General features: G+C 35.0%; 1 protein-coding gene across 3 annotated transcripts in view; it reads left to right on the top strand.

The window, feature by feature from the left end:
• The window catches only part of ECHDC1 (ethylmalonyl-CoA decarboxylase 1), a 52,518-nt gene that overhangs the window by 21,479 nt on the left and 3,508 nt on the right, over positions 1-27,531 (top strand). For all 3 annotated transcript variants that reach the window (XM_059400667.1, XM_059400669.1, XM_059400668.1), the window contains exons 2-5: positions 40-261; positions 3,487-3,629; positions 10,847-10,899; positions 12,213-12,293. In XM_059400667.1, coding sequence (XP_059256650.1) covers positions 40-261; positions 3,487-3,629; positions 10,847-10,899; positions 12,213-12,293 — 499 coding nt within the window. The remainder of the gene's footprint in view (positions 1-39; positions 262-3,486; positions 3,630-10,846; positions 10,900-12,212; positions 12,294-27,531) is intronic.

The raw sequence follows: 27,531 nt of genomic DNA, 5'->3' as shown, positions 1-27,531 counted from the left end.
CTGTTCACTTTGACTATTGCATATTTTTCTGTTTTCCAGAAATGGCTGGAAATCTTTTGAAGACATCATCTTTGACTGTAAGGAAAAAATTACTGCATCAGATGGGAGTATCACTTTATAATACATCTCATGGGTTCCATGAGGAAGAATTAAAAAAAAAACTTCAGCAGTTTCCTGGTGGATCCGTTGACCTTCAGAAGGAAGACAGTGGCATTGGCATTCTTACTCTGAATAATCCAAGTAAAATGAATGCCTTCTCAGGTATAGAGATTTTTCTTTTGCTAAAGAATGACACTAAATCTAAGCTGTTATCACATGATTTTTGTCTCTACTCTGGTGACAGAATTCTTCAAAGTTGTGATACTGTTACAGTATGCATACTCACACTCAATACTCAAAACTGTCACTTGAACCAGGAACATTTTTTACTAATTGTATTTTAATTTTTTTAAAAAAATCCATTAATGTGGATGTTGATAGAAAGGAAACTTGCAAATTAATCTTGATTATTTTTTCCATTGACTTTTACTGACTAGGTAATGACTTCATTTGTTTATGTTTAGCTAATGTCCCTGGGAGACAAGGGGAAGGAGCTTTCAAAGATTTTTGAAAACAGAAGAGAGAAACCTTTAAATGAAAAAAAAAATTAGTTAAAATGTTTTTTCTGTGACTTGAAATAAGACTGTCATTTTAACCATGTAATTCCAATAATCAGTGAAAACACTGTCCTTGCCTATGTGTTGCCTCATTCCTGACGCTTAGATACTGGTAAATACCTTTTATTTGCTAGGTAGCATTCTTGGGCACGCATGAATTTCATATTTAAGGGACCCAAAAGTCCAGGACATGTGGTACTTTGTAAGTTAACACCAAAGTTCAAATTTGAATTACACTACTAAGTTATGACAGAGCTCATGAGTAACACTGCTGACTGTCTAGCACTCCTACTTTTTACAAGGTGATTTTGGCAGTTTCTGTTTGTCAGTGATGTACCTCATGGGTGGTTGATAATATTATGCAAGCGCTAATGAGTAACCTTGCTGACTACCCAGTTAGGATGACTTTGACAATTTCTATTTTTCAGTTATGCACTCATAATCATGGGGGGTAAATTATATACTGTAGTATTTGAAATACTGGGCTTAAAAATGTCTCAATAAAAAATTTTCATACCTATAGGCAAAAGTCAATAGACTGTAAACTTTGTAAATGATCAGTGGTGGGTCTTTAAAACAAAAGATGACTTTTCTTCCTTTCAGCATAATTCAGAGATCTCTTTCTCTCTGTCTATTAGTGTTATGTAATAGAAGTATAATGCAAACACAGGGGCACCTGGGTGGCTCAGTGGGTTAAAGCCTCTGCCTTCGGCTCAGGTCATGATCTCAAGGTCCTGGGATTGAGCCCCACATCGGGCTCTCTGTTCAGCGGGGAGTCTGCTTTGCCCCCTCTCTCTCTGCCCGCCACTCTGCCTACTTGTGATCTCTGTCTGTCAAATAAATAAAATCTTAAAAAAAAAAGAGAAGTATAATGCGAACATAAATGTGATCCACATATGTAAAATAAATTTCTAGTAGCCATATTTTTAAAAAGTAAAATAAAAAAAGGAAACAGGAGAAATTAATTTTAATATACTTTAAGCCAGTATATTATAAAATATTTCTTTTGCTAAAGAATAACACTACATCTAAGCTGCTATAGAGAATAAAACCCAATTTTAATATTAGCTTAGGGTAAGTAAAATTAGAAAGGTAAGACTGCTCTCAAAAATTAGACTAGAATAATAGTTTTAATTTACTGAGTAGCTATAAATAATTTATATTAGTAAGTAGCATTCAAATGTTACTAAATATTAATTTCATGGCTAATATTTAAACCAAATATGAACAGCGATGCTTTGATTTGGGTAATGGTGTTTGATTGAGTTAGCTGGGAGAAAATGAGTGAGCTGGCAACCCCACGGCCCTGGTTTGAAAAATTACCTGGTTTGAAAATTACCCAACCAGGTACTCCATTAAGGTTCCTTCCAACTTTTATGCTTAGTTTACAAAGTTTAAAAAGATGAGTTAAAGATTAAGTACTGGTACAGATATCTCATACTCAAAACCAACATTACTTTTTTAGAAGCTTAACTATTAGGGATGATTGAAGAACCATATTTACTTATATAGATTTATTCTTAGCCTAAATGCGCGGTGGTTTTTGTTTTGTTTTGTTTGTTTGTTTGTTTGTTTTTATAAAGAGCTACTAGACTGTATAAATCTTTGGAGAGCAAGAACTATATTTCTAAAACATCCAGGACATCCTTGGGTAGGGCTACTATTTTAATTAGGTCATAATTAGCCATTAGAAAGGATAGCTGCATTAGTTACTTGTGAATCGATAGCATTAACATTATTATAGAACCACTTCATTATTGGCTACTTCAGGAAATGGCAAAAAGAATAATAGTTCTTGATATCATGGGATTTATATTCCAAAGTAGTGTACATAGTTTAATGGGGCTTATATAGTAAGTTTTGGAACCTTGTGGTACAGATTTATTTTCAGGTTTTAATCCTCTGTCATGATCTTTATATTGGCTTCTAAAGCATTTTCTTAAGCAGAGGAAAGAGTAAACTGAATCATTGATAGCATTATGAACTTTGTGAACTTGGAAGATCACCATGTATAAGAATTACAGTTCCTGCTATTTCCATTTTAAATGTGTCCATTATAAAGAAACTCCAGTAGAATTTTGGGATGATACTAAGGTAAAAATTTAATCTGTAAATCATAGAATTGGTAGTTGGTAGGTATCTTATTAGCGGCCTATAATGTACTTTTCATAGCATGCCTTGGGTTAGAGCGTAGTTTGTCAACTCTGGAACAAGATGATATGTACTGTCCCTTACCTAACATCCTTTTATAATAGTTCTTATTTGAGTAGAGTAGGAATCTTATCTTTGTTTTATGTACCATATACCCAATAGATTGTTAATATCTCAGTCTTCTGGGGCAGACCTATATCTGAGCTAGGAATATAGGCATCACTCTTGTTATGAGCTTGTTTATTTTATAATCCTTGTTGAGCTTGTTAACTAAGATAATGTATACTACTATGAAGTCAGGTCTATATTTGGCTCTTACCTAAGAAATAATTTTTTCTTACCACCATACCCTTTCTTCATTCTAATTTTCCTATTCCTAGGACATGTATGATGTATTCTCATTTTCTGCCTAACCATGTATTTGTGTGATTTCTTAATTATGACAGTGAGAAAGAGAGAGAGGTTACTAACATATTGTAAACTTGAAAGTAGGGACTGTCAAGGATACCTCTTTGGTGTATACCCCATGGTACCACCACAATAGACATTTGAGAGACATTCAGTTTATATTTGTAAAATGTAGGATCTAAGAGTCCTATCTGACTCCTGATAGTTTCTAAATTATTTATCTTTTTCCAGTATCTTATGTGCTTTGATTTCCCCCTCATCTCTCTGGCAGGTGTTATGATGCTACAACTTCTGGAAAGAGTGATTGAATTGGAAAATTGGACAGAGGGGAAAGGTCTCATTGTCCGTGGGGCAGGAAATACTTTCTCCTCAGGATCTGATTTGAATGCTGTGAAAGCATTAGCAACTCCAGAGGCAAGTATTTATATAAATTATGCACTAGATTCCATATGTTTATCAGATATCTGTGACTGAGATATTTATATTTTACATATGGTTAATATGATAGCTACTCTTTTAAGAGCTTTCCGAGGATCAGAGGTTTTGGTTTTCTTCTCAAAGATGAGGTTGCAAATACTTTGAAATAGTGGGGGCAGGGTGAGGGGAGGAGGGACAAAAAGATTAGCAATCACTAAAGCCCATTAAAACCAGCAAGAGTTTGAATTCTTTTAAGTGGAAGACCCTTAGCATCTCGTGATGAGGAATTTTATATGAGGTACATCTATAAAGTACCCAGCAAAGCTTTGGCACATAGTAGGCTTCAGCAAATGGTAACAGTTAAAACATTTGCTTCTGAATTATCCTGAAAGAAAAGGAATCCTAATTATCTTCCATTATTAGTTGTCTTCCATTATCCTCCAAGGAACCTAGGAACTTCCGCCCATATACCCAAGGCAAATAAAGAAGGGAAGAAAAAGGAAAAAAATTAGAAGTATTCATAGCCATTTAATTATTAGTGTGGGATGTATGTATGTAATAAGGTTTAAATGGTACTCCATAAGTCATACTGACCTATATCGTATATAATCTGTATTTACATAAAATTGTGAGGAAAGCGCTCTCTTTTGGTAATTTTGATAGACTTGGATTTGAACTCTGGTTTCAATGTCTTCTGGGTAAGTGATTGGGCAAACCACTTAATCTTTCTAAGTCTTATTTTCCTAATCTAGAAATGAGAATTCTGTATTTCATAGAGCTATTGTGAGGATTATAGCTATTCACAATGCTATAATATATATAAAATGCATACTAGGATAGTGTCTGAAAAAGTTAGCTCTTATTTCTATTTCAAAGATATAAGTATTAATAAACATTATCCAGAGGATGATCCATTGTAGCACCACTAGACTTAAAATTTGCTCTGTGTTCAAATGATTAGAGCATTAAGCTGCAGATTTGACTATATGGATTTTTGCCCAAGATAACCTTGGGCAAAATTAGCTATATGACCTGCAAGTTATTTGATTATAACTTTTCATCTCTGGAATGATTGAATTCCTAGGTACCTTACTTTGTTCATAAAAGATACTGGATAGATATAATGAGATTATTACAATATTATTGCTATTATAATATGATTATTATATGAGATTATTTTTTTTTATTTTTTTTATTTTTAAAGATTTTATTTATTTATTTGACAGAGAGAAATTACAAGTACACTGAGAGACAGGCAGAGAGAGAGAGAAGGAAGCAGGCTCCCTGCTGAGCAGAGAGCCCGATGCGGGACTCGATCCCAGGACCCTGAGATCATGACCTGAGCCGAAGGCAGCGGCTTAACCCACTGAGCCACCCAGGCGCCCTATATGAGATTATTTTGGGTCTGATGTAAGTCTGGTAGGAAAATACCCTAAAAAAGTGAATGGTTATTTTGCTTTCTTCTAGTTAAAAGGTTGTTTCTGTCTCTTTAGATCATATGGCAGGTAGAATCATACTGATTTCTATATGCCTGTGAAAGAACCATGAATGTGTGTAAAACTGAGATTTAAAATGGCCTCAGGACTTTTGAGCTTTACGCATCTGTATGAGTTGCAGCTGTATGTATCAATGCATTTGCCCCACACAGCTGAGGTATTCTGAGACTCTTAACATTGAGTTATGAACAGCCTTTCTCTAAGTGAAGCTTTTCTTTATCTAATACACTTACTCTTTGTTATTGCAGATGTATCACTAGCATTTGCTTATATGGTGAATTTGCTTTTCTGAGGATGATGAGCTAATTAGAATAGATGATGATTCTAGTTAATTGGATTACAGTCCCTTCTGATTATAATAAGATATTTGAAAGTGATTATTAAATGGCTTTTTTTGAAAAAGATAATTATGTTGGGCACCTGGGTGGCTCAGTGGGTTAAAGACTCCGCCTTCGGCTCAGGTCATGATCCCAGGGTCCTGGGATTGAGTCTGCATCGGGCTCTCTTCTCAGCAGGGAGCCTGCTTCTCTGTCTCTGCCTGCCTCTCTGCCTACTTGTGATCTCCATCTGTCAAATAAGTTAAAAAAAAAAAAAGATAATTATGTTGATGTTTTTGCCAGTGTATTTTTTCAAAGTTTAAAAAATACTTTATTAGTGAAAATTACCCAATATAAATAGAAGTAAATACAGTGAAACCCTGATGGACTCATAATAGCGTTAGTAACCATCAAAATTTTATTATATTTATCAGTCTACTTTTTAAAATGTAGCTGGTATCTTAAGAAGTTGGTTTCATTTTGTTATTTTTTGTTTTATGAGTAGAAAAAAGAGCTTCAACTGTCCCTATTAGGCAATTAATCCTTGGTTGAAAAAAATTGAGGCAAGGATATGGATTACTATAATACACACATTAGCCCTGGAAAGTTATGGGACAAAGAAAAGAATAAAATAGAAAAAAAAAATCTAATGCATTAACCCAATTATAAGAGTTGGATTTGATGCTACAGATGTTTTGTAGACTATCAGAAGTCTTTTTTCAGAAGACAAAAATCATCAAAATCCAATTATAATCTTCAAGATAAGGGAAAACAAATCTACTTATTCTGCAGTGAATGGGTATAATTCCTCGAGGAAAAGTCTGGCGTTTTAGAAACCTTTACACTCTTAATCTAGAGCTTAAAGGTATATTTTTCCTTGGCTCCCTGACCTTTCAGTTACTTTTCTGCCAACTGTTGGCCCTTATTTCTCTGTTGCTTAAATTTCTACAGTGACCTCAAATGAAGTGCTCATCTGACTTCTTTGCTTTTGCTACTACTGTTGTACAGTTTTATTTTAGCCTCATTAATTTATAGACAAATTATTCTAATTTTCTCTAAACCCTCCCATGTATTTTGAGGAAATTCATAAATCCATACAACAGGCACTTAGGGAAAAAAGAGAAAGGCTCATTTATGGTTCTGAGATAAGTAAGATACTTTTATAGGCTGAGCATTTTTCCAGTCAGGATAAATCTGGCTCAGAGTAAATAAGACGTTAATAGCTCCTTTTGACACTAGGGCTGAGCATTGTGCTTCCCATCTTTGTCATACAAATAAGAGCTGGAGGAATAGGTTTGGGCCTCAGGGTATCATTTAGCTGGATGAAAATACCACTGTCTGAGCAGTTCTTAAAACCTTTTTTTGTTACTTTCCAGCTCCCAGCCTTCTTTCATCAGAGCAGATCTAGCTTTTCATTGCTTCCTTTTTTTCAACTTATTCTATCATAAGCTGGGTTTTATCTCTCATTGGCTTATTTTCTTCCTACAGCCCAGGAAAGGGCCCGAGCATTTAACCACTTTTGGCCCAGTAGCTTTGGGGGACAAATCTGATCTTTTTTCTTCCTAGGTCATGTCTGCTCGTACAGTGTAATCTCTACTTTATGGAACATTTAAAGCCAAAGCATATTCACTGTCTGATTGCCAGTGCTATTACTGATATTAATAATAGCATTATTAATAATATTAGTGCTAGATAATATTTATGATAGATAATAGATAATATTAGTGCTAGATAACACTTCTTATTCTATTACTATATATCAGACACTAAGTTCTTTACATGTCAGATTTATTTAATCATTACTAACTACCCTAATGAGATAGGTACTATTATTATAGGTGAGGAGACTAAAGCACAGAGTGGTTAGGTATCATGCTGAAAGCCAAACTAGTTAGTAAGTAGTAGAGCCCAGATTCAACCTAGGCATTTTAGCTCTAGAGTCTGTATTGTTAACAAATTTTTCTGTACTGCTTTTAAACATTTTTAGCGTAACATCTTTTGAATGAGATTTTTTTTTTTTCAAGGATTTTATTTGTCAGGGAGAGTGAGCACAAGCAGAGAGAGAAGTAGGTTCCCTGCCGAGGAGCATGGAGCCTGATGCTGGACTCATCCCAGGACCCTGGGATCATGACCTGAGCTGAAGGCAGACACTTAACCAACTGAGCCACCCAGGCACCCTGGGATAACAATTATAAGAGTATACAGTCTAATACCTGCTTCACTTTCATTTCTATCAATTCTAGATGCTTCTGCCAGAATTTTAAGTACTCTAAATCTAGTATAATAGAAAATAGGCCTATTAAAGTTAATTTATTGAGATAATTTAACAGGCTTTATTGTACAGATTTTTAAAAAATTTTTATTTATTTATTTTAGAGAAAGAGTGCGAGCATGAGCAGGGGGAGAGGCAGAGGGAGAGGATAGAGAGAATCTTTTTTCTTTTTTAATTTTAATTTTTTAAATTTTTCCAGTGTTCCAAGATTTATTGTTTATGCACCACACTAGTGCTCCATGCGATAAGTGCCCTCCTTAATATCCACCACCAGGTTCACCAGTCACCCCCAACCCCCTTGCTTCCAAAACCCTCAGTTTGTTTCTCAGAGTCCACAGTCTCTCATGGTTTGTCTCTCCCTCTGATTTACCCCAATTCATTTTTCCTTTCCTTCTCCTAATGTCCTCCATGTTATTCCTTATCTCCACAAGTAAGCGAAGCCATATGATAATTGACTTTCTCTGCTTGACTTATTTCACTCAGCATAAGAGGAGAGAGAGAATCTTAAGTGGATACTTTGCTGAGCTCAGAGCCTGCTACAAGGCTCTATCTCAACACCCATGAGATCATGACCTGAGCCAAAATCACACAAGTTGGATGTTCAACTGACCGAGCCACCCAGGCACCCCTATTGCACAGATTTATTTTTTTTTAAGATTTTATTTATTTATTTGACAGAGAGAGAGAGAGAGAGCACAAGCAGAGGGAGAGGGAGAAACTCCTCGATGAGCAGGGAGCCTGATGCCGGGGCTCGATCCCAGAACCCCAGGATCATGACCCAAGCTGAAGGCAGATGCCCAACTAAGCCACTGAGGTGCCCCTCTACTCTTTAGATTTTTTTTTTTTTTTTAAGATTTTATTTATTTATTTGACAGACAGAGATCACAAGTAGGCAGAGAAACAGGCAGAGAGAGGGGTTAGGAAACAGGATCCCTGCCGAGCAGAGATCCCGATGTGGGGCTCGATCCCAAGACTCTGGGATCATGACCTGAGCTGAAGGCAGAGGCTTTAACTCACTGAGCCACCCAGGCGCCCCTACTGTATAGATTTTAATAGATTATAAATCAGTCTAGTTTTAAACCTTCTAGCTCTTTGTGCTTGTGTTACTTTTCTTTTCAATTTATAATATAGAATGACCTTTGTGATAAAGGCTTTCAGTTAGGAAGTTTATATTTATGTTGGTTTTTACCTTTCATTGAGTACATTTGTTTTCTAGAATAACATAGTTTTCCATCTAAAATTCATCTGATTCATTTAACTTCAAAAGCAAATATATGCAAAAAATTGCATTAGCTTCTGAGGATAAAAAAGGCATTTTGTCAACTTCTCTAGAGGCTTACTGTGTAGACCTAGCAAATGCCATCTTCCCTTCCCCTCTATAAAGCCTTCCCAACTACCCTGACCCAACTGAAATGAATTTTTTCTATTTGGCACTCTTCTCAGTTTGTTAAGCATTTCTTAAAATACCTTGTGTAATATAATATACTTTGATGCAGTATAGTTAGGAAATGCATTTCTAGTTAGGAAACAAGGCTGTTGTCGTAATCTAAGTAGGAGTAACATAAGTCTGAGCTAGGGTAGCAGCAGTGCAAATAGAAAATGAAGTGATTTATTTTGGAAATACTTCAAAGGATTTGGTAAATAATTGGAAGTGAACTGTAAAACAGAAGAATCAAAGAAAATACTAAAATTCTGAGCCTTATTGACCAGAAGATCCTTTTTTTTACAGAGTATCTAGGTACATTTTCATCTTTCCAACCATCATTTAAGTCAAATAGAACAAGTATTTTTTATTTGTCACTCCTTCCTTTTAGATGAGGAAACTCAGTTCAGTTAAGACTTGCTCCAATTCATGTTATTATTAAGCAGTAGCTCTAGGATCCAAACTCAGCTCTTTCCACTCCCATTTGATTTTGCCATGCTGAATTTGAAATCCTGGCAGAATGTGAAATTTCTAGGAGGTTTTGGGAGTCTGCATGAAACAAGAGTTGAAGCAATGGGAGAATTTCCAAGGAAGAATTTGTAGGTAAAGAAGAGAAAGAATCATGGATTGGATTTTGAGGAATACATGAATTTACAGGTATTAAATTACTTATTTAGCTAAAAAAGAAGAGGCAAAGAAGAAAACTGGATAGGAACAATCCAAGAAATAGGAAGATAATCAAAAGTGGAAAGTATTGCTAGAAACTATAAGAGGCTTTCAAAATACAGAAACCGTTCAAAGCAAGATACCCATGTTATAGAGACAGGAGAATAAGGATAAGGAAAAGTCATTTAACAAATAGAAGATTATTTGAATCCTTTGAGGGGAGTCTTTTGAGGGAAGACTGAAGACTAGATTACACTAGGTTGAAGGACATATGAGAGTTACAAAAGAAGAGGCAGTAAGTTTAGACTATAGCTGACCCTTGGACAATGCAGGGGTTAGGGCCCCTGACCCTTCGCAGTTGAAAATCTGCATATAACTTTTGACTACCCAATAACTTAATTTCTCATAGTTTACTGTTGAGTGGAAGCCTTACTAATAACATAAGCAGTTGATTAACACATATTTTGTATGTTATATATATTATATACTATAGTCTTACAATAAAGTAAGCTACAGAAAAAACGTTATTAAGAAAATCATAAGGAAGAAAATACACATTCACACATTCACCACATTCACAGTCCTGTACTATAAAAAGTCCACATGTAAGTGAATCCATGCCATTGAAACCTGTGTTGTTCAAGGGTCAACTTTACTTTTAAGAAATTTGTTTTTCATATTTTTATATTCTTAGGGAATCAGAATTTGGGATAATAAATGGGTATATCTTATGTCTCTTTCTCCCACTTACCCTGAGTAGAACTTCACACTCTTCTGCAGTATGTGATCTGACTCACATGCGAAAGTCTTTGCTAATAACCTCAGGTAGAGCTGAGCTCAAGGGGTCCTAAGAGGGCAACAAAATCTAATACTGCATCATTTGCATTTCTGACAGCATCAAAGAGTTTTAAGTGAAAACCTCATTTTAAAAAAAGTTGGTTATATTTTTGGCTTCATTTCTTTCTAAATCCTGAAAAAAAGTGAAAAATTTCTTATATAATACACTTATACTTTGTGTTTATGCGTATTCTTTTTTAAAGGATGGACTGGTCTTATGTATGTTCATGCAGAACACGTTAACAAGATTGATGAGGTAATGTATCTTCTTTTTAAAATATGAAATTTAAAAAAACAAAAAGAGCTCTTCATTGTTCTGTTTTACACCAGTTAAAAAATACCCGCTTTTCAAATTATATTTATTTTAATGATGAACTATCTATTTGTGCTACCTAGAATAGTCATTTAATTAAATATTAGTGAAGTATGCATAAGTATTTAAAGATAAGAGAAGGGAGAGATAAAAAAAATTTTGACATAGCACTTTTCCTAAAGAGCTTATAAAATTATAAAAACTAAGATTCCATATTATTTAGCATACTTACTAATTGGCTAGTTGACCTTCACTCTATTTTTGGTGCTCTTCATATGTGAGAGACTAGAATGAATAATGGAATCAAAACATTATTCTAAAATACTTTTCTTCATTGCTTTAGTTCCTCTTCACCTTCCTTTCCCTAACTTGACTTTTTCTTATATAAATCTTAAAGTTTTTTGATCCCTTTTATTTGGAAGCAGAATGTGTTAATATATTTTCCATTACTTTAGGTGTGCAGCTTTGCATTTAGTTAGAACCTACAAAATATTCCATACTTTCAAAGCATATGGATTTACCTTGTAATACTCACACACTCCTCCAAAGTGGGTCTTTGCATACAGGAAAGGTGAAGAGATTTATTTTTACCACAGACCTATTCCTTTATATAGTTTTAGTTTATTGATCATTTCAATAGGTAATAAAAAATGCATTTGGTAGGAATCTTTATAATAACACAGTTTGGAGCTTAGTCTTCTCTGCCACATTTCCTCCCTTTGGATGTAGCCTTAATTTTACCATCTATCTTGACATCAATGAAAATGGAGTAAGATAAGATCACATTGAATTATTCTTGATTGTCAGTGCCTGAGGAGTTGTAGGAGCTGTATATTACATAAAAAACATTCATTTATTTAGGAGAAAGTTACAATATATAGTTAAAAATGCAGTTAGTAATATATAAAAATATATATAAGGTATATATTTCATATGGTACTTATATACTTTATATATTTTATCTATATTCAATATATAAAAATAGAGTTAATAGTTTAAAAATAATGATTCAGGGAGGTAGTTTGATAAACTTACATAACATTTAGTATGAATTATTATATCTTAAGAATTACACTGTTATTCCTCATGATACACACAGGGTTCCGCTATCCTTTGAGGTATGTTTGTTATTGTGAACACAGTTCAATAATTTTGTTTCTACTGCATCTCAAGTTTTTTTAGAGTAATATTTGTAAGTTAATATAGAAAGGAAAAATATTAACATCCATTTTTTCCTTTCTTCCTTCAACAAACAGACTCCCTTTAATAAGTGTTGCGCTGATTCAAGGTCGGGCATTGGGTGGAGGAGCAGAAGTTACTACAGCATGTGATTTCAGGTAAGGTGAAAATCGCTTTACTCTCTCCACAAATATAATCAACATGCTCAAACTTATTTTTTGCTGGAATATAAATATTAATTATATTCTTAAACAGGATGATCAGTTAGTGACTATTTTCTTCTTATCAATTTTTTTTAATTTAAATTCAGTTAATTGACATATATTATTTGTTTCAGAGGCACAGGTCTGTGATGCATCAGTCTTACATAATATCTAGTACTCATTACAACACATGCCCTCCCCAGTGTCCATCACCAAGTTACCCCATCCTCCCCCATCCTCCCACCCCTTCCCCTCCATATGAATACAGTAAAGTATTATAAATGTATTTTCTCTTCCTTATGGTTTCTTTCTTTCTTTCTTTCTTTCTTATTTTTTAAGATTTAATTTATTTTGGAGAGAGAAGGAGAGAATGACCAAAGGTATGGGCAGAGGGAGAGGGAGAGAGAGCATCCCAAGCAGACTCTACACTAAGTGCAGAGCCTGAAGCAGGGCTTGATCCCAGGACACTGAGATCATGACCTGAGCCAAAATCAAGAGTCAGATGCTTAACCAGGAGCCTCTCTTCCTTATAGTTTTCTTAATAACAATTTTTTTCCCCTCTGACTTACTTTATTGTAAGAATACAGTACATAATACATGTAACATAAAAAATATGTGTTAATTTGCTGTTTATGTTATCAGTAAGGCTTTTGGTTGACAGTAGGCTGTTAGTAGTTAAGTTTTGGGAAGTCAAAAGTTCTATGCAGATTTTTGACTGCATGGATGCTAAGTGCCCCTAAACCCCATACTGTTCATGTGTCAACTGTATTTGACTTTTTTAAAAAATTTTTATTCTTTTTATTAACATATAATATATTATTTGCCCCGGGTATAGGTCTGTGAATCATCAGGCTTACACACTTCACAGCACTCACTGTAGCACATACCCTCCCCAATGTCCATAACCCAGCCACCCTATCCCTACCCTCCCACGCCCCAGCAACCCTCAGTTTGTTTTGTGAGATTGAGTCTTTTATGGTTTGTCTCCCTCCCGATGGTATATGACTTTAAATAACTATCTAAGTCTCAATATCTTTATAAAATAGAAATAATCTCTGCTAAATGTTTATAAATGTGAATGATCTAATGGATATGTAGATACTTAGCATAACACTTAACCAGGGTACACACTGATGCACACATGATATTGATTAGAGTCTTAAGATTACCTTACGACTCCTAGACTTCTACAGAAATGTCAGTGTGGTAATATTTTGGCATAGTTTTAAACATTTTTATTTTATTTTTTGGAGAGAGGGAGAGCACACAATTTGGGGGGGCAGATGGAGAGGGAGAGAGAGAATCTCAGGCAGGCTACACAAAGCGGGGCTTGATCCCAGAACCCTGAGATCATGACCTGAGCCAAAATCAAGAGATGGGTGTTTAACTAACTGAGCCACACAGGTGACCTGGTATAGTTTTAAACTTATTAATTCTCCTTTCACTGGAGATGATTTTCAACGTTAAGGCTAATCCTGGCCTCACTTCTTTTTTCCTATTCATCATACACTTTTTTCCTATTCATCATACACTGTCCACCCAGGCGCCCCCATGTAAATATTTTATGTAAATATTTTACATAATTTAATGATGTAAATATTAATGTAAATATTTTAATGATGTATCTAATATTTAATTATTTGTTACTGAATTAGGTGCAAGACAGAAACTAGAATTGCATTTTTTTGTTTGGAAACAATTACAAACTTATAGGAAAGTTTAGGAATGATACAAAGAATTTCCCTATACCATTCACTTAGATTACCGGTTTTTAACATTTTGATATTTTGTTTTTACTTTCTATCTCTCATATATGTATATATATATATATATGTCTGTATATCTATGTGTATATATTTTTTCTGAGAAATTTGACAGTAGGTTGCAAACATCTTGCCCTATTAATCCTTTATACGTACACATATTTATATATATACACACACACGAATAATTATATATATATATAATTTTTTTAAGAACAAGAATATTGTCTTAAATATATATAATTATATATATATATAATTTTTTTTAAGAACAAGAATATTGTCTTACATAACTACAGTACTGTTGTCAAATGCAGGAAATTTAACACTGATGCTGTATTTCTATCTAATATACTGTCTGTTTACCAATTTTGTTGGTTAGACAGTAATGTTCAGTATAGCATTGTTTTCCTCCATTACAGGATCATGTACTGCATTTAGTTTCAGGATCTCTTCACTTTCTTTTATTCTGGAAGAGTTCTCTAGCCTGACTTAGTCATTCACAACATTGATAATTTAAAGAAAATAGGTCAGGTTTTGCTTTTTGTTTTTTAATAGATTGTTCTTCATTTTGAGGACTTTTGATATTTTCTCATTATTCAGTTCAGTTTTTGTGTCCCTGGATAACATCCCTGCAAAAGTGATTATTATATTCTCAGGGTATCACATCTGGATGCACACAAGTGTTTTTTCTGCCCATCATTGGTGATGCTAATTTTGATCACCGTGTCCAAAGTTTGGTTTCCCTACTATACATGCTCCTTTCCCCCTTGAGAGATGCTTTAAGACGAGTGCAATACTGTGTTTTTCACCAGACTTTCTTCACTGGATTTTTGCATTCCCTGATTATTCTTCTGAAACCATCTTTACTATGATGGTTGCAAATTTGTGTTTTTCTAATTCCACCATTCCCTCCATGTGTATCAGTTGTCATTGGTAAAGGGTAAAGCGCCCCTTCACTATTTTCCCTCTCTCTGTGTGTGTGTGTGTGTGTGTGTGTGTACATTTGTCATCAGTGTGGATTAATAGATTCCTGTTTTGTTTTGTTTTCAGTGGTTTATGATTCATTACTGTCCTTGATTATTTCGATGCTTTAGTTGTCCCAGATTTGGCCAGTGAGAAGCCTTTCAAGTTGGCTCCTGTATCCTTTTGATAATGCTCCATCATTCATCCATTCGGGTACTTCCTACTTTCTGAGTACAGTATTGTAGGCATCTTAGATCTTCTTCTCCTTGACCCTAGATTCAGACATTTCTCTAGAAGTACTAGTTTTTTGTTTGTTTGTTTGGTTGGTTGGTTGGTTGGTTTTGTTTTTTTAGCATTGGTTCTTTGAGTAGGGGATAGTATTTAAAAAAAAAAAAAAACCAGGATCTGGATGCCTGGTGGTGTTCTCATTGCTACTGGCAACTTTGTTTCTGTACTGTCTTAGCAAACAGAGCTAGAGCATGCATTAATTCATTAGAGATTATGCATTTATACTTGATATCTCCCAATCCAGTCTATTCTCATGAAGCTTGTTCTTGTCTCCTCCATTCCATATTGTATCTCCTCCAACCCTGGACCCCTGGCTCCCAGTAACATCACTGTATTTACTCATTTGCTTAATCTTATAATGCTCATGAGGTAATTTTAGAATTGTTGTGTCTATACCACTGTGAAAAGAAGCTACTAAAAAGAGTTCAAGTTTTGCCTGTTGTCTTTTGGGGTTTTTTTTGGTCTCCTAGACTAAGGGTAAATAATCCAAGTATTGGACTGTGTTCAGAAGTTACTTGTACTAGTTCCCTGTTGTTTTTCCTTCTTCAGTGTGATTATGTTAGTCATTAGAGGTTCATTTAGTTTCAGTATTCAGTTTTAATTTTTTTCATTCTTCCCATCCTTGTTGCTTGAAGTTGTTTTTCATATTTACAGTGTTGGCAATGAATGACTATACTTTTTTAGTAGTATTAATGGTATGTTTTAAGGATAAATTCTAGGAGTACTGCTGAATCAAAGGTTAAATGAATGTTTAGCTTTATCAGATATTGCCAGATTCTTTTTCATAAGGAATAGACAATTCTTAGATTTTTCTGTGTTCTGTTTGACTTAGCCTTGCCTACAAAGGCTACTATTAAGCTTCTGAATGTTTGCCAGTCTAATGGGTGAGGATAGTGTTTCTGCATAGTTCTAATATTCATTTCTCCCAGAGTAGGTTGAGTTGATCATATTTCCAGTGGTTAAGAAGCATTTTTAATTTTTGTGAATTACCTATTCATTTTTTGCTTATTTCTCTATAGAATATTTGGCTTTTTTACCCTTAATTTTTATAAGTTCTTTAAATATTAGGATTATTTCCCATTTTTGATGCCATTTTGATGATTCGGGATATTTGCCCTTTTTTAATGTATTTGTCCAGCTTGTTATTGTGTCTTTTGACTTTGCTTATGTTTTCTTGTTTATTTTTGCCATGAAAGCATTTATTTTATTGTAGTCCTACTTATCCATCTCTTCTTTAATTGCATTGGGATTTGAGTACTTTTTAAAAGCTTTCCATATGTTCACGTTATAGAGGAATTCACTCATATTTTCTTCTAATACTTGTATAGTTTTGTGTTTTATGTTTATATATCTAATCCATTTTTGAGTTTATTTTTATGGAGTGAATAATGAATCTTATTTTCTCTGTTTTCCAAATGGTGATCCTTTATCTCAATACTATTTCTTTAGGAAGGCCTTCTGTGGATATCACTGTCATATTATATACATATTATATATTCAGTTTATCTTATACTAGACACTAGATCTTATCATATACTAGATTTCCACTTACAGTTGCATCTATTGGTAGATCTCTCTTCTGTTACATTGGTTTGTTTGCCTATTCATGTACCAGGATACTATTCTTATATATTTTTAAATAGAATTAGCTTGATATTTTCTATTTCTGCGTATTTTGTGGCTAGGATTCCTAATTTGAGAGTGCCAATTTCTCACAGTTTAGATTTTGAACAGACGCATAGTGACACAGTGGAAATGGAAGAGAAGATAGCATGGCTTGTATCTCTTTTGTTTCTATAGAATTCTCCCCCCCCCCCAATTTTTTTATTTCTTTAAGGGAATCACCCCTTCTCCTCTTCTCTGGGTCTTTTATTCGGAAATTGTGCTTATTCAAGCTATCAATTTTAGCCTTATTCATTTTTAAGCTCCTTTTCTATAGCCAGTGCTGTGAACTAGCAAATCCCCAAATTGTACTCAATTTTTTAGAGTGTAGTACCACATTTTCTCATTCTGGGGGTGATTTTAACTGTACTTGCTCAAAGTTTTCCATTTCCCTGTCCTGTTTTACATGGATGTGTTAAGCTGCCTCGTTATCACTTTGTGCCCATTGGCTTGCAACAGCAGCAGGAAAGCATTTTTTAGTTGGTGTTTATTTCTGTAGTTAAAGATAATTTCAGGGCACCTGGGTGGCTCAGTGGGTTAAAGTCTCTGCCTTCAGCTTGGGTCATGATCCCAGGGTCATGGGATCAAGCCCCACATCAGGCTCTCTGCTTATTGGGGAGCCTGCTTCCCCCTCTCTCTACCTGCCTTTCTGCCTACTTGTGATCTCCCTCTTTCTGTCAAATAAAGAAAATTTTTTAAAAAAGATAATTTCAAATATGCATTATTCTCTGTCTCTGAGTAATCCTGTCATTGTGGCTTTCTTTCACTCCTTGTTAATTTGTAATTTGGGAGAGGATGTATGGAAATACCAGGAATCAATCGGCAGCAGTCTTCTAGACCAACCCCTGAAGTTTTAGTTTTTAAAACTTAGATTAATCAGTGAAGTTTTCCAAACATTTAAGAAAGAAGTAACATCAATCTTACATATACTCTTTATTTGAATAGAAGTTTTACTTTCCAGCTCTTTTAATGAGTATAATATTTATTCCAAAACCTAGAAATGACATAATAGGAAAGCAAATTACAGACCAACCCTGTAAACATAAATGTAAAAATCCTTAACAAAATATTAACAAATTTAATTTAATGATAAAAATGATAATGCATCATGACTACGAGGGGCTTTTTCTAGAAATTCAAGGTAGGTTTAACATTAGAAAACCAATTTGTATAATATACCATATTAACAAAAAAGGGAGACAGATCATTACAATCTGATAGATGCAGAAAAAGCATTTGACAAAATTCAACATCCATTCGTGATAAAAACTCTTAACACACTAGGAAGGAACTTTCTTAGTCTAATAAAGAACATTTACAAAAATCCTACAGGAAACATCTTCGTAATGATAAAAATATTAAAAGCTGTCTCTCTGACATAAAGAACAAGGAGAGTACTGTCGCCACTTCTGGTCATAATTATACTAGATATCCTAGACAGTTTAGTAAGGCAAGATTAAAGAAGTTATAAGGATTGGATTCTAAGAAATAAAACCTTATTATTCACATTTGACATCATTGTGATCCAAAAGAATATATAAGCTAATCTTTTAGAATTAATAAGTGAACTTTGTAACTTTTCTGGCTACAAGGTCAGTAAAAGTCAATAGCATTTCTATATTACAGCAGCAAACAAATAACAAAATTTTAAAAAACTGTACATTGAGAGTAGCATTACAAAAAAACCTAACACCTAGGAACAAATAAAAAGGCATGTCAGAATTTTACATTGAAAACTGGAAAACAATGCTGAGAGAAATTAAAGAATACCTAAATAAATGGTGAAATAGAAATATACCATGTCCATGGAATAAAAGACTCAATATTTTAAAGATTGACCTCCCCCCCCCAAATAATCCACAGATTCAATGTAGTTCCAATAAAAATCCCAGCAAGTTGGTGTGTACAGGTGTGGGTGTGGGTGTGGGTGTATCAGCAGTCTCTAAAATTCATATGGAAATGCAGAATGCCCGGAAGAACTAAGAAAGTCACAAAGAACAAAGTTAGAAGGCTTATACTATCAGATAGCAAACCTGTTATAAAACTAAAGTAATTTAAACAGATGCTTTTTGTACATACAATGGTACAAAAACTGACCAGTAGAGTTCAGAAACAGATTGAAAATATATGGTTATTTAATCTAAGACAAATGTGACACTGTTCGTGCATTGGGGAGGAATGGTCTCTTTAGTCAGTGTATTTATATGTGTAAAATCCATTCAAGATGAATTGCAGATAAAAAAGTGAAAGGTAAAACACTGAAGCTGTTTAAAAGAGAACAGGAGAATATCTTTGTGGTCTTAAAGTAGTCAAAGATTTCTAAAACAGGACACAATAATCACTAACCATAAAGAAAAAGATTGATAAATTAGACTATATTAAAGTTACTAACTTCTATCAAAAACTTAAGTAAAAGCATGAAAATGCAACCTGCAGAGGGAGAGATGATCTCAATATTTGTATCTGACCAAAGACATAGTTAGAATAAAGAAAGAACTCCTTCAAGGTAGTAAGACAACCCAGTTAAAATAAAGGGGCAGAAAATTCCAGTTTTTCAGAGGATATCTGAATGGCAAAAAAAAAAAAAAAAAAAAAGAAAAAAGAAAAGAAAAAAGCCATAAAGCACTAAATTTAATTAGCCATTAAAGAAATGCAAATTAATTTTATTATACTCCTACAAGAAAAGCTAAGATGAAAAACATAGAATATAGTCAGTGTTAGCAAGGATGTGAAGCAACTGCAGCTTTCAGAAAATACTGATGGGAGTGTAAGTTGGTACAATGGACAATGCCCAGTATGTACTAATGTAGAATGTCACATATCCTATGACACAGTAATTCTATTCCTGTGTATCTGTGGTTAAACAGAATAATGGCCTTCCAAGCCCTGGAGCCTGTGAACATGTTATGTTATATTGCAGGGAGGAATTAGATTGCAGATAGATATAAGGTTGTTATTCAGCTGACTTTAAAACAGAGGGATTATCCTGGTTTAATCCCCTACCCTGGTGGGTAGACCCAGTGTAACCACAAGGGTCCTAAAATGCTATAAAGGGACACTGACAAGTTCAGAGTCAGGAAAGGGGGATTAGTGATAGAAGCAAGATCTGAGTTGATACAGTGTGAGAAAGATACAACCCATTGGTGCAGGCTTTGAAGATGGAGAAGTGTGGTTACAGGCCAACAACTATGGTCAGGCTTTAGAAACTGGAAAAGGTAGGGAAATGAACACTCCCCTGGAGCCTTCAGAAAGGAATGCAGCTCTACTGAAATCTTGATTTTAAACTAGTGAGTCTTTTTTTGGACTTTGTAATCTACAAAACTGTAATAGAAAATAGGAAGCATCACAGTTCTGGACTTCAAGCTGTATTATAAAACTATAATCATCAAGACAGTGTGGTACCGGCACAAAAAATAGACACACAGGTCAATGGAACAGAATAGAGAACCCAGAAATGGACCCTCAACTCTATGGTCAACTAATCTTGGAATAAGCGGGGAAGAATATTCCATGGAGAAAAGACAGCCTCTTCAACAAATGGTATTGGGAAAATTGGACAGCCATGTGCAGAAGAATGAAACTGGACCACTTTTTTATACCATACACAAAAATAAATTCAAAATGGATGAAAGATCTAATTAGACAGGAATCCATCAAAATCCTTGAGGAGAACACACAGGCAGCAACCTCTTTGACCTCGGCCATAGCAACTTCTTGCTAGGCATGTCTCCAAAGGCAAGGGAAACAAAAGCAAAAATGAACTATTGGGACTTCATCAGGATAAAAAGCATTTGCACAGCAAAAGAAACAATCAATAAAACTGTAAGAAATGGGAAAAGATACTCGCAAATGACAAAGGGCTAAACTCAACACCCAAAAAAACAAAATCCAGTCAAGAAATGGGCAGAAGGCACGAATAGACAATTTCTCCAAAGAAGACATACAAATGGTCAAGAGACACATGAAAAAAATGCTCCACATCACTTGGCATCAGGGAAATAGAAATCAAAACCACAGTGAGATACCACCTCACATCAGTGAGAATGGCTAAAATGAACAAGTCAGGAAACAAAAGGTGTTAGGTTGGGAGAAAGTGAAACCCTCTTGTACTGTTGGTGGGAATGCAAGCTGGTGTAGCCACTCTGGAAAACATGGAGGTTCCTCAAAATGTTAAAATAGAACTACCCTGAGACCCAGCAACTATATTACTTGGTATTTCTCCAAAGGATACAAAAAAGGTTATTCTAAGGGAAGCATCCACCCCAGTGTTTAGAGGAGCAATGTTCACAATAGCCAAAATATGGAAAGAGCCCAGATGTCCATCAACAGATGATGTGGAGTGTGTGTGCAGATGATGTGGAGAGTGTGTGTGTGTGTGTAATGGAATATTACCAAACCATCAAAAAGAATGAAATCTTGCCATTTGCAACAATGTGGATAGAACTAGAGGGTATTATGCTAAGGGAAATAAGTTAGCCCAAGAAAGACAAATACCATATGATTTCACTCATATGTGGAATTTAAGAAACAAAACAGATTAGGGAAGGGAAGGAAAAAATACAAAAACAAAGAGGGAGGCAAACTGCAAGAGACTCTTAGCTCTAGGAAACAAATGGAGGGTTGTTGGAGGGGAGGGGGTGGAGGGATGGGGTAACTGGATGATGGGCATTAAAGAGGGCACTTGATGTAATGAGCATTGGGTGTTACATGCAACTGATGAATCACTAAATTCTACCCCTAAAACAAATAACACTATATGTTAACTAAATTGGATTTAAATAATGAAAAGAAACCTAATATGGTATAAATCCAGTAGAAGTGCATACAGATGTTCATCTACAGAGAGGTCCTAGAATGTTCATGGTGGCACCATTCATAATAGCTAAAAACAGGAAACAACCCTATAGGTCCTTCAACAGCAGAAGTGATAAATCAGAGTAGACAGGGTTAATTAAATTATCTTAATGGTTTATGTTCATCACACTATGATAATCTGGCGAATTCATTTTCAATATAGAAATTACCTGCCAAATATTGAGCATGTTCGTAGTCAGAGTACACTGTCTTTTGTGATACTGGACATAAAACTGAAATATTATTTCATGCAGAAGTTTACTATTTGATCATAGAATATTTATCAAAAGTTAAATTATGCATGGAAATAATTCTCACTAACTTCAGGATATTAGCTGCCACTGGAGAAAGAAAGAAAAGTCAGGAAGAGAAGGAAAAGGGATGAGAATAGAGTTCAGAAATAAATGTAGCAAAATGTTAACATCTGTACAATCTGGGTAGTGAGTACTTGAGTATGTTATTTTCTGTGTATTTGAAATATTTTGGAATTAGGGAAGTTCTTAACAGAATACATTAATTCTACCAACTATGATACATACCTTTTTTTCCACAGTTAGATCTTAATTTCTTAATTAGATTTCTATACCCATGTTGTCCTTTAAAGTGACAGCACCGCAAGAGACCAATCATGCCTTTATACTCTGGTTTTTTGAAGTTAATATTGGAGGGAAAAAGTCTTGTTTTGGGTTCTGGAACTCTGCACGTCTACAGTCTACATTTAATGAAATCTGGATTCCTCAACAGGTTTTAGAGTGCTTTTAACATTCACCTAAGAGTAATAATGCTGTAATTCCAGCAAATACTCACTTTTTCTTCCTAATGGAGATTGTTTCCCCCATGAAGTCTTTACTTACTAACAACTAAAACGATAAAACAAAAGGAATCCTTGAATAGTTAGCCAGAAGTTACCTGGAAGGTGAAAGGTGAAAAGGGGGTGATGATGGTATTGGCAGCCAGCTGTTGTAGTGCAGGAAAATTAACAGCACAGTGGAATGAAAGGAAAATCAAGTTTAAGCATTTCCATTATGCTTTTAGGTGATCTGGTAGACAGGACAATGGCCCCACAAAGCTTTCTGCTCACATTCTCTTCTTCCTCAGAACTTGTTATAAGTTGACCCTGGAACAGCACAGGTTCATATTACATGGGTCCCCGGATTTTTTATAGTACTGTAAATGTATTTCCTCTTCCTTATGGTTTTTCTTAATATTTTCTTGTCTCTAGCTTACTTTTTTGTTAAAATATAGTATATAATACATATACAAAATATATATTAATCAACTATATGGAGGGGACCTCTTATGCATGGGGTCAGTGTCCCTAATGCCAGTGCTTTTCAAGGGTCAACTGTATTAACATTTGGCAAAAGGGACTTTGCCAATATACTTAAGGTTCTGAAATTGTAAACAGATCATCCTGGATTATCTTCGTGAATCCAGTCTAATCACATGAGCCTTTAAGAAATAAAGACATGAGGGACACCTGGGTGGCTCAATTGGTTAAGCAGCTGCCTTCGGCTCAGGTCATATTCCCAGCGCCCTGGGATCGAGTCCCATATCAGGCTCCTTGCTCGGCAGGGAGCCTGCTTCTCCCTCTGCCTCTGCCTGCCTCTCTGTCTGCCTGTGCTCACTCGCTCTCTCTCCCTCTATCTCTGACAAATAAATAAAATCTTAAAAGAAAGAAAGAAAGAAAGAAAGATATGAGGCAGAATGGGAAGCAAGAGAGATTAGAGGCATGAGAAGGCATCTAAGATGGAGAAAGAGACCTTAAACCAAGGAATGCAGGTGGCCTTTAGAAGAAAACAACCTAGGAGTGCCTGGGTGGCTCAGTGGGTTAAAGCCTCTGCCTTCTGCTTGGGTCATGATCCCAGAGTCCTGGGATCGAGCCCCGCAGAGCCCTGCATCGGGCTCTCTGCTTGGCAGTGAGTCTGCTTCACCCCACCACCTTTCTGCCTACTTGTGATCTCTGTCTATCAAATAAATAAATAAAATCTTTAAAAAAAATAAGACGAAGATAACAACTCCCCAGTTGAAAGCCAGCATAGAAACAGGGACCTCAGTTCTAAAATTTCATGGAACTTGATTTTTGCCAACACTCTGAAAAAGTCTGGAAGATGATTGAGCCCTAGAGATCCCAGAAAGGAAAACAGTCTCGCAGTGTATTTAAATATACTTGAAAACATGAATTTAATAAGTATAAAATATTCCATCAGTATGGATGTACTAAATATCCTCCTTTGGTTGTTTCGAGTTTTTCTTTATTATGATTAATGCTGTGATAACTATCTTATATAAGGCTTTACCACATTTCAGATTATTTCCTTAGAATAAATCCTGTTAGTAGTTCAAGTACTTAATCAAAGGATATGAAAATGTCTTTCATACATAGTGCCAAGTTATTCTTCAGGAAGGACTCTGCCACTTTATACTAATACCAGCAATAGATGAGTATCTGAGAGCATCCTGTCTTTTACTGAGTATAATTTTTTAAAATTGCTTTCTAATTTTAATAACCAGAAATTAAATTTTAATTTGCATTTTTAAAGGTCTTTGGTAACATAAATTTTCATGTTCGTTGGTGTGTGTGTGTGTGTGTGTGAATTGTCTACATTGTCTTTTCCTGTTTCTCTTTGGAAGATCTCTTTGAAATCTCTTGGAAGATTTAGCTGTTTATATACAGGATGAAAAACACATTTTTATTCCTCCATCACCCTAGTGAAATAAAATTCTCAGCTATGCAGTTTAGAGTTTGCCTAATTTGTGTCCATTCTCTAACACTGTGTCACTAATCTAAATAATAGATTAGCTCCAGGTATTCGCATTTCCAGCTGCTACCCATAGGATCAAGGCATATTACAAAGAAAGGGAGCTATAAGCATGCTTATCCCAAGGGAGCTACTGCAGGTAGCCCTTTCCTTTACATATGAACTTTATTTATAAGTAAAAATCAAAATATCTATAACATACACTTGCACAGAGACAGATGTGCACACCGTGTGCACACACATATCTCAGAGTAATTAAAAATCAAATTTCATTTCTGATGTGGCAGTGCCTGTTCTTTGAATATGAGATGTCCACCGTAGGAAGCAATCACATTGCCTGTGTTGGCTTGTTTTGCAGTTACCACATTATGTGGAAATTCTTACTTTAGATCCTGTAATATTAAGAAAATTCACCTCTGAGCAGGCTTACTTACTGAATATTAAAATCAGAGTTGATATCCCAAAACATTTTCCTGTCTGCTCATCTCTCACTCTACTATCACCCCTTCCATACACGAATACAAAAGTTCACTCATTCAACCATATACGTCCTTACTCAGGCAGTCTCTGGATAGAATAAATGGAGCCTCATGAAGTCAATCACTTAAGAGTAGGAAATTATGGGGAAATTATGGAGAGCATCTGTGGGTTCTTGCCTTCTCGTTTTCATAATTTGTTGTGGGGTATGATGTTAGGTAGAAAGCAGGAGGGAGAAGGCGCCAGGGAAGTACATGTGCAAACAAATCAGTGCTAACGTTTAAGCATGAGTTAAAGTATTGTTTGTGACCAGAGATGCTCTTGCTACTTATATACCTTTTATATAACATATTTCCTCGTGTCACCACAACTTGTTTTGTTGCCTTTGGCTCTTAACATGCACTGTAGGGGCGTCTGGGTGACTCAGTCATTAAGCATCTGCCCTCAGCTCAGGTCATAAGCCCTAGGGGCTCCCTCCTTACTGGGGAGCCTGCTTCTCTCTCTCCCACTCCCCCTGCTTGTGTTCACTCTCTCATTGTGTATCAAATAAATAAAATCTTTTAAAAAAAGGTACTGTAAAAGGACTACCAGTTTTGGGTCCTAAAGCTTATTTTAATCAGTGATTCCAAACTTTAGATTTATGACATTGTTATTAATTTGTAACACGAATTCTTTAAAATGTAAAAATATTTATGCTTTTACTTATATTACACAGTATTCCTTAAGTTAATCTTAGCTATATGTCTATTTTTTAAATCAACTTGGACTCTTTTGTTTCAGCCTTATCTATAGATTTCTATAGATTTCTACCTTCACCTGTAGATAAAAGTTGTATATATTTTGTAGTCTCTGTTAACAGATACTGAAGAAGGATAGTATACCATCATTTGTTGGGCTTCCCAGTGTAAGTACAGATAGTTCTTTTCCTTTCAGTACTTTAGGGTTCAAGTCTTTTTAGTCCAGGAAACAACTTCATACTACTTTTCTAGCAGAAACACAACGGTTATTGTAGTGACCGACCCATTAATGCAATCAACTTCATACAAGCGAGTACACATAGCTTAAGAGGTGTCAGGCACTGTGAGGCTACAAAATATATATAACTTTTATATTCCAAATAAAAGTATAATACTGTGCTCTACTATGGATGTGGCTGGGGCAGATTCAGAGCCTTTTTTTTTTTTAACATACACAAATGCAATCCCTTTAAGATTTATTCTATTCAATAAATTGTTGCAAATATATTCTAAGCACTTTTAATATTAACTCATTTAATATTCATAATTCTATGGCACAAGTGTTATAATATCTATTTTATAAGCAAGCATACTGAAGCCCAGGGATGTTGAGTGGTTTAATCTTCCTCACCCTCTTTATGCCATGTGTCTTTCTTTGCTGTATTCCACAAGGTGTAGTATGCAGTCAGTCTAGCGGCAGAGCCAGGTGGTCTGGTTCAAGTCTGTGCACTTCACATCAAAGCCTTACTGTCATCCAACATAATTGTTTGTTTCTCAGTTCTTTATAACAGGGTTCACTGAAAGTACTTTTACTTAAAAATAAACATTTTAAAAAAACATTTTCTAACCATTACTTAAAAACTTCCTTTTTAATAAAACTTGATAATTGTTTTAAAATTTTTCTTGGGGGCCCTGGGTGGCTCAGTCAGTTAAGGGTCTGACTCTTGGTTTCAGCTCAGATCATGATTCCTAGGTTGTGAGATCAAGTCCAGCCTCAGGCTCCATGCTCATCAGGGAGTCCACTTGAGATTCTCTCTCAGTCTCTCCCTCTGGCCCTCCCCCTGCTTGCATGAGCGTGCTCTAATAAAATCTTTAAAAATAGTTTTTCTGTAATACATTTGTTCAAAGACCTGCAACTTATAGCTAACTTACTAGAAAGTACTAGCACACCTAACAGTACTTTCAGGTATCATCCCTGATTTTACAACACCTGTTGAAGGTGATACTTTTTATTACCGGTAGTTTACTGTTGCATACACACAGTAATGAGGAGCATATCGACATTTGATTAATTTCTTCACCCCCTTTCTACCAAGATGTCAAAGATTTTAAACATTGCCAATAATAACTACAGTGATAAGCAGAAGATACTTGTAATTCTTTTTCTTGACAAAATAAGGGAGTTTAATATCATTTTATAAATTGAGTTTGCTGTTAAATCTTCAGAATTTTAAGTTTTAGGTCTTCCAGTTTTCCGTATAGATTATTGCTTGCAGTAAATTTTATTACAGGTGGTATAACTGCATCTAAAGTCTAGAAGTAATTAGTGTATAATTCTGTAAGGTCTATCAGGAAGCTGTTTCTATTTTTGGATATTGGACATTTTCTTTGTAGATTATGGTTATCAACATTTAAAACTTTATATTTAAACTCTAATTTTTAGATTAATAGAGTTTTGTGATCT

Source organism: Mustela nigripes, chromosome 5, assembly GCF_022355385.1.
Source record: "Mustela nigripes isolate SB6536 chromosome 5, MUSNIG.SB6536, whole genome shotgun sequence".
Classification (NCBI taxonomy): domain Eukaryota; kingdom Metazoa; phylum Chordata; class Mammalia; order Carnivora; family Mustelidae; genus Mustela; species Mustela nigripes.
The sequence above is the reverse complement of the archived record's forward strand: the minus strand, read 5'-3'. Positions and strand labels throughout refer to the sequence as shown.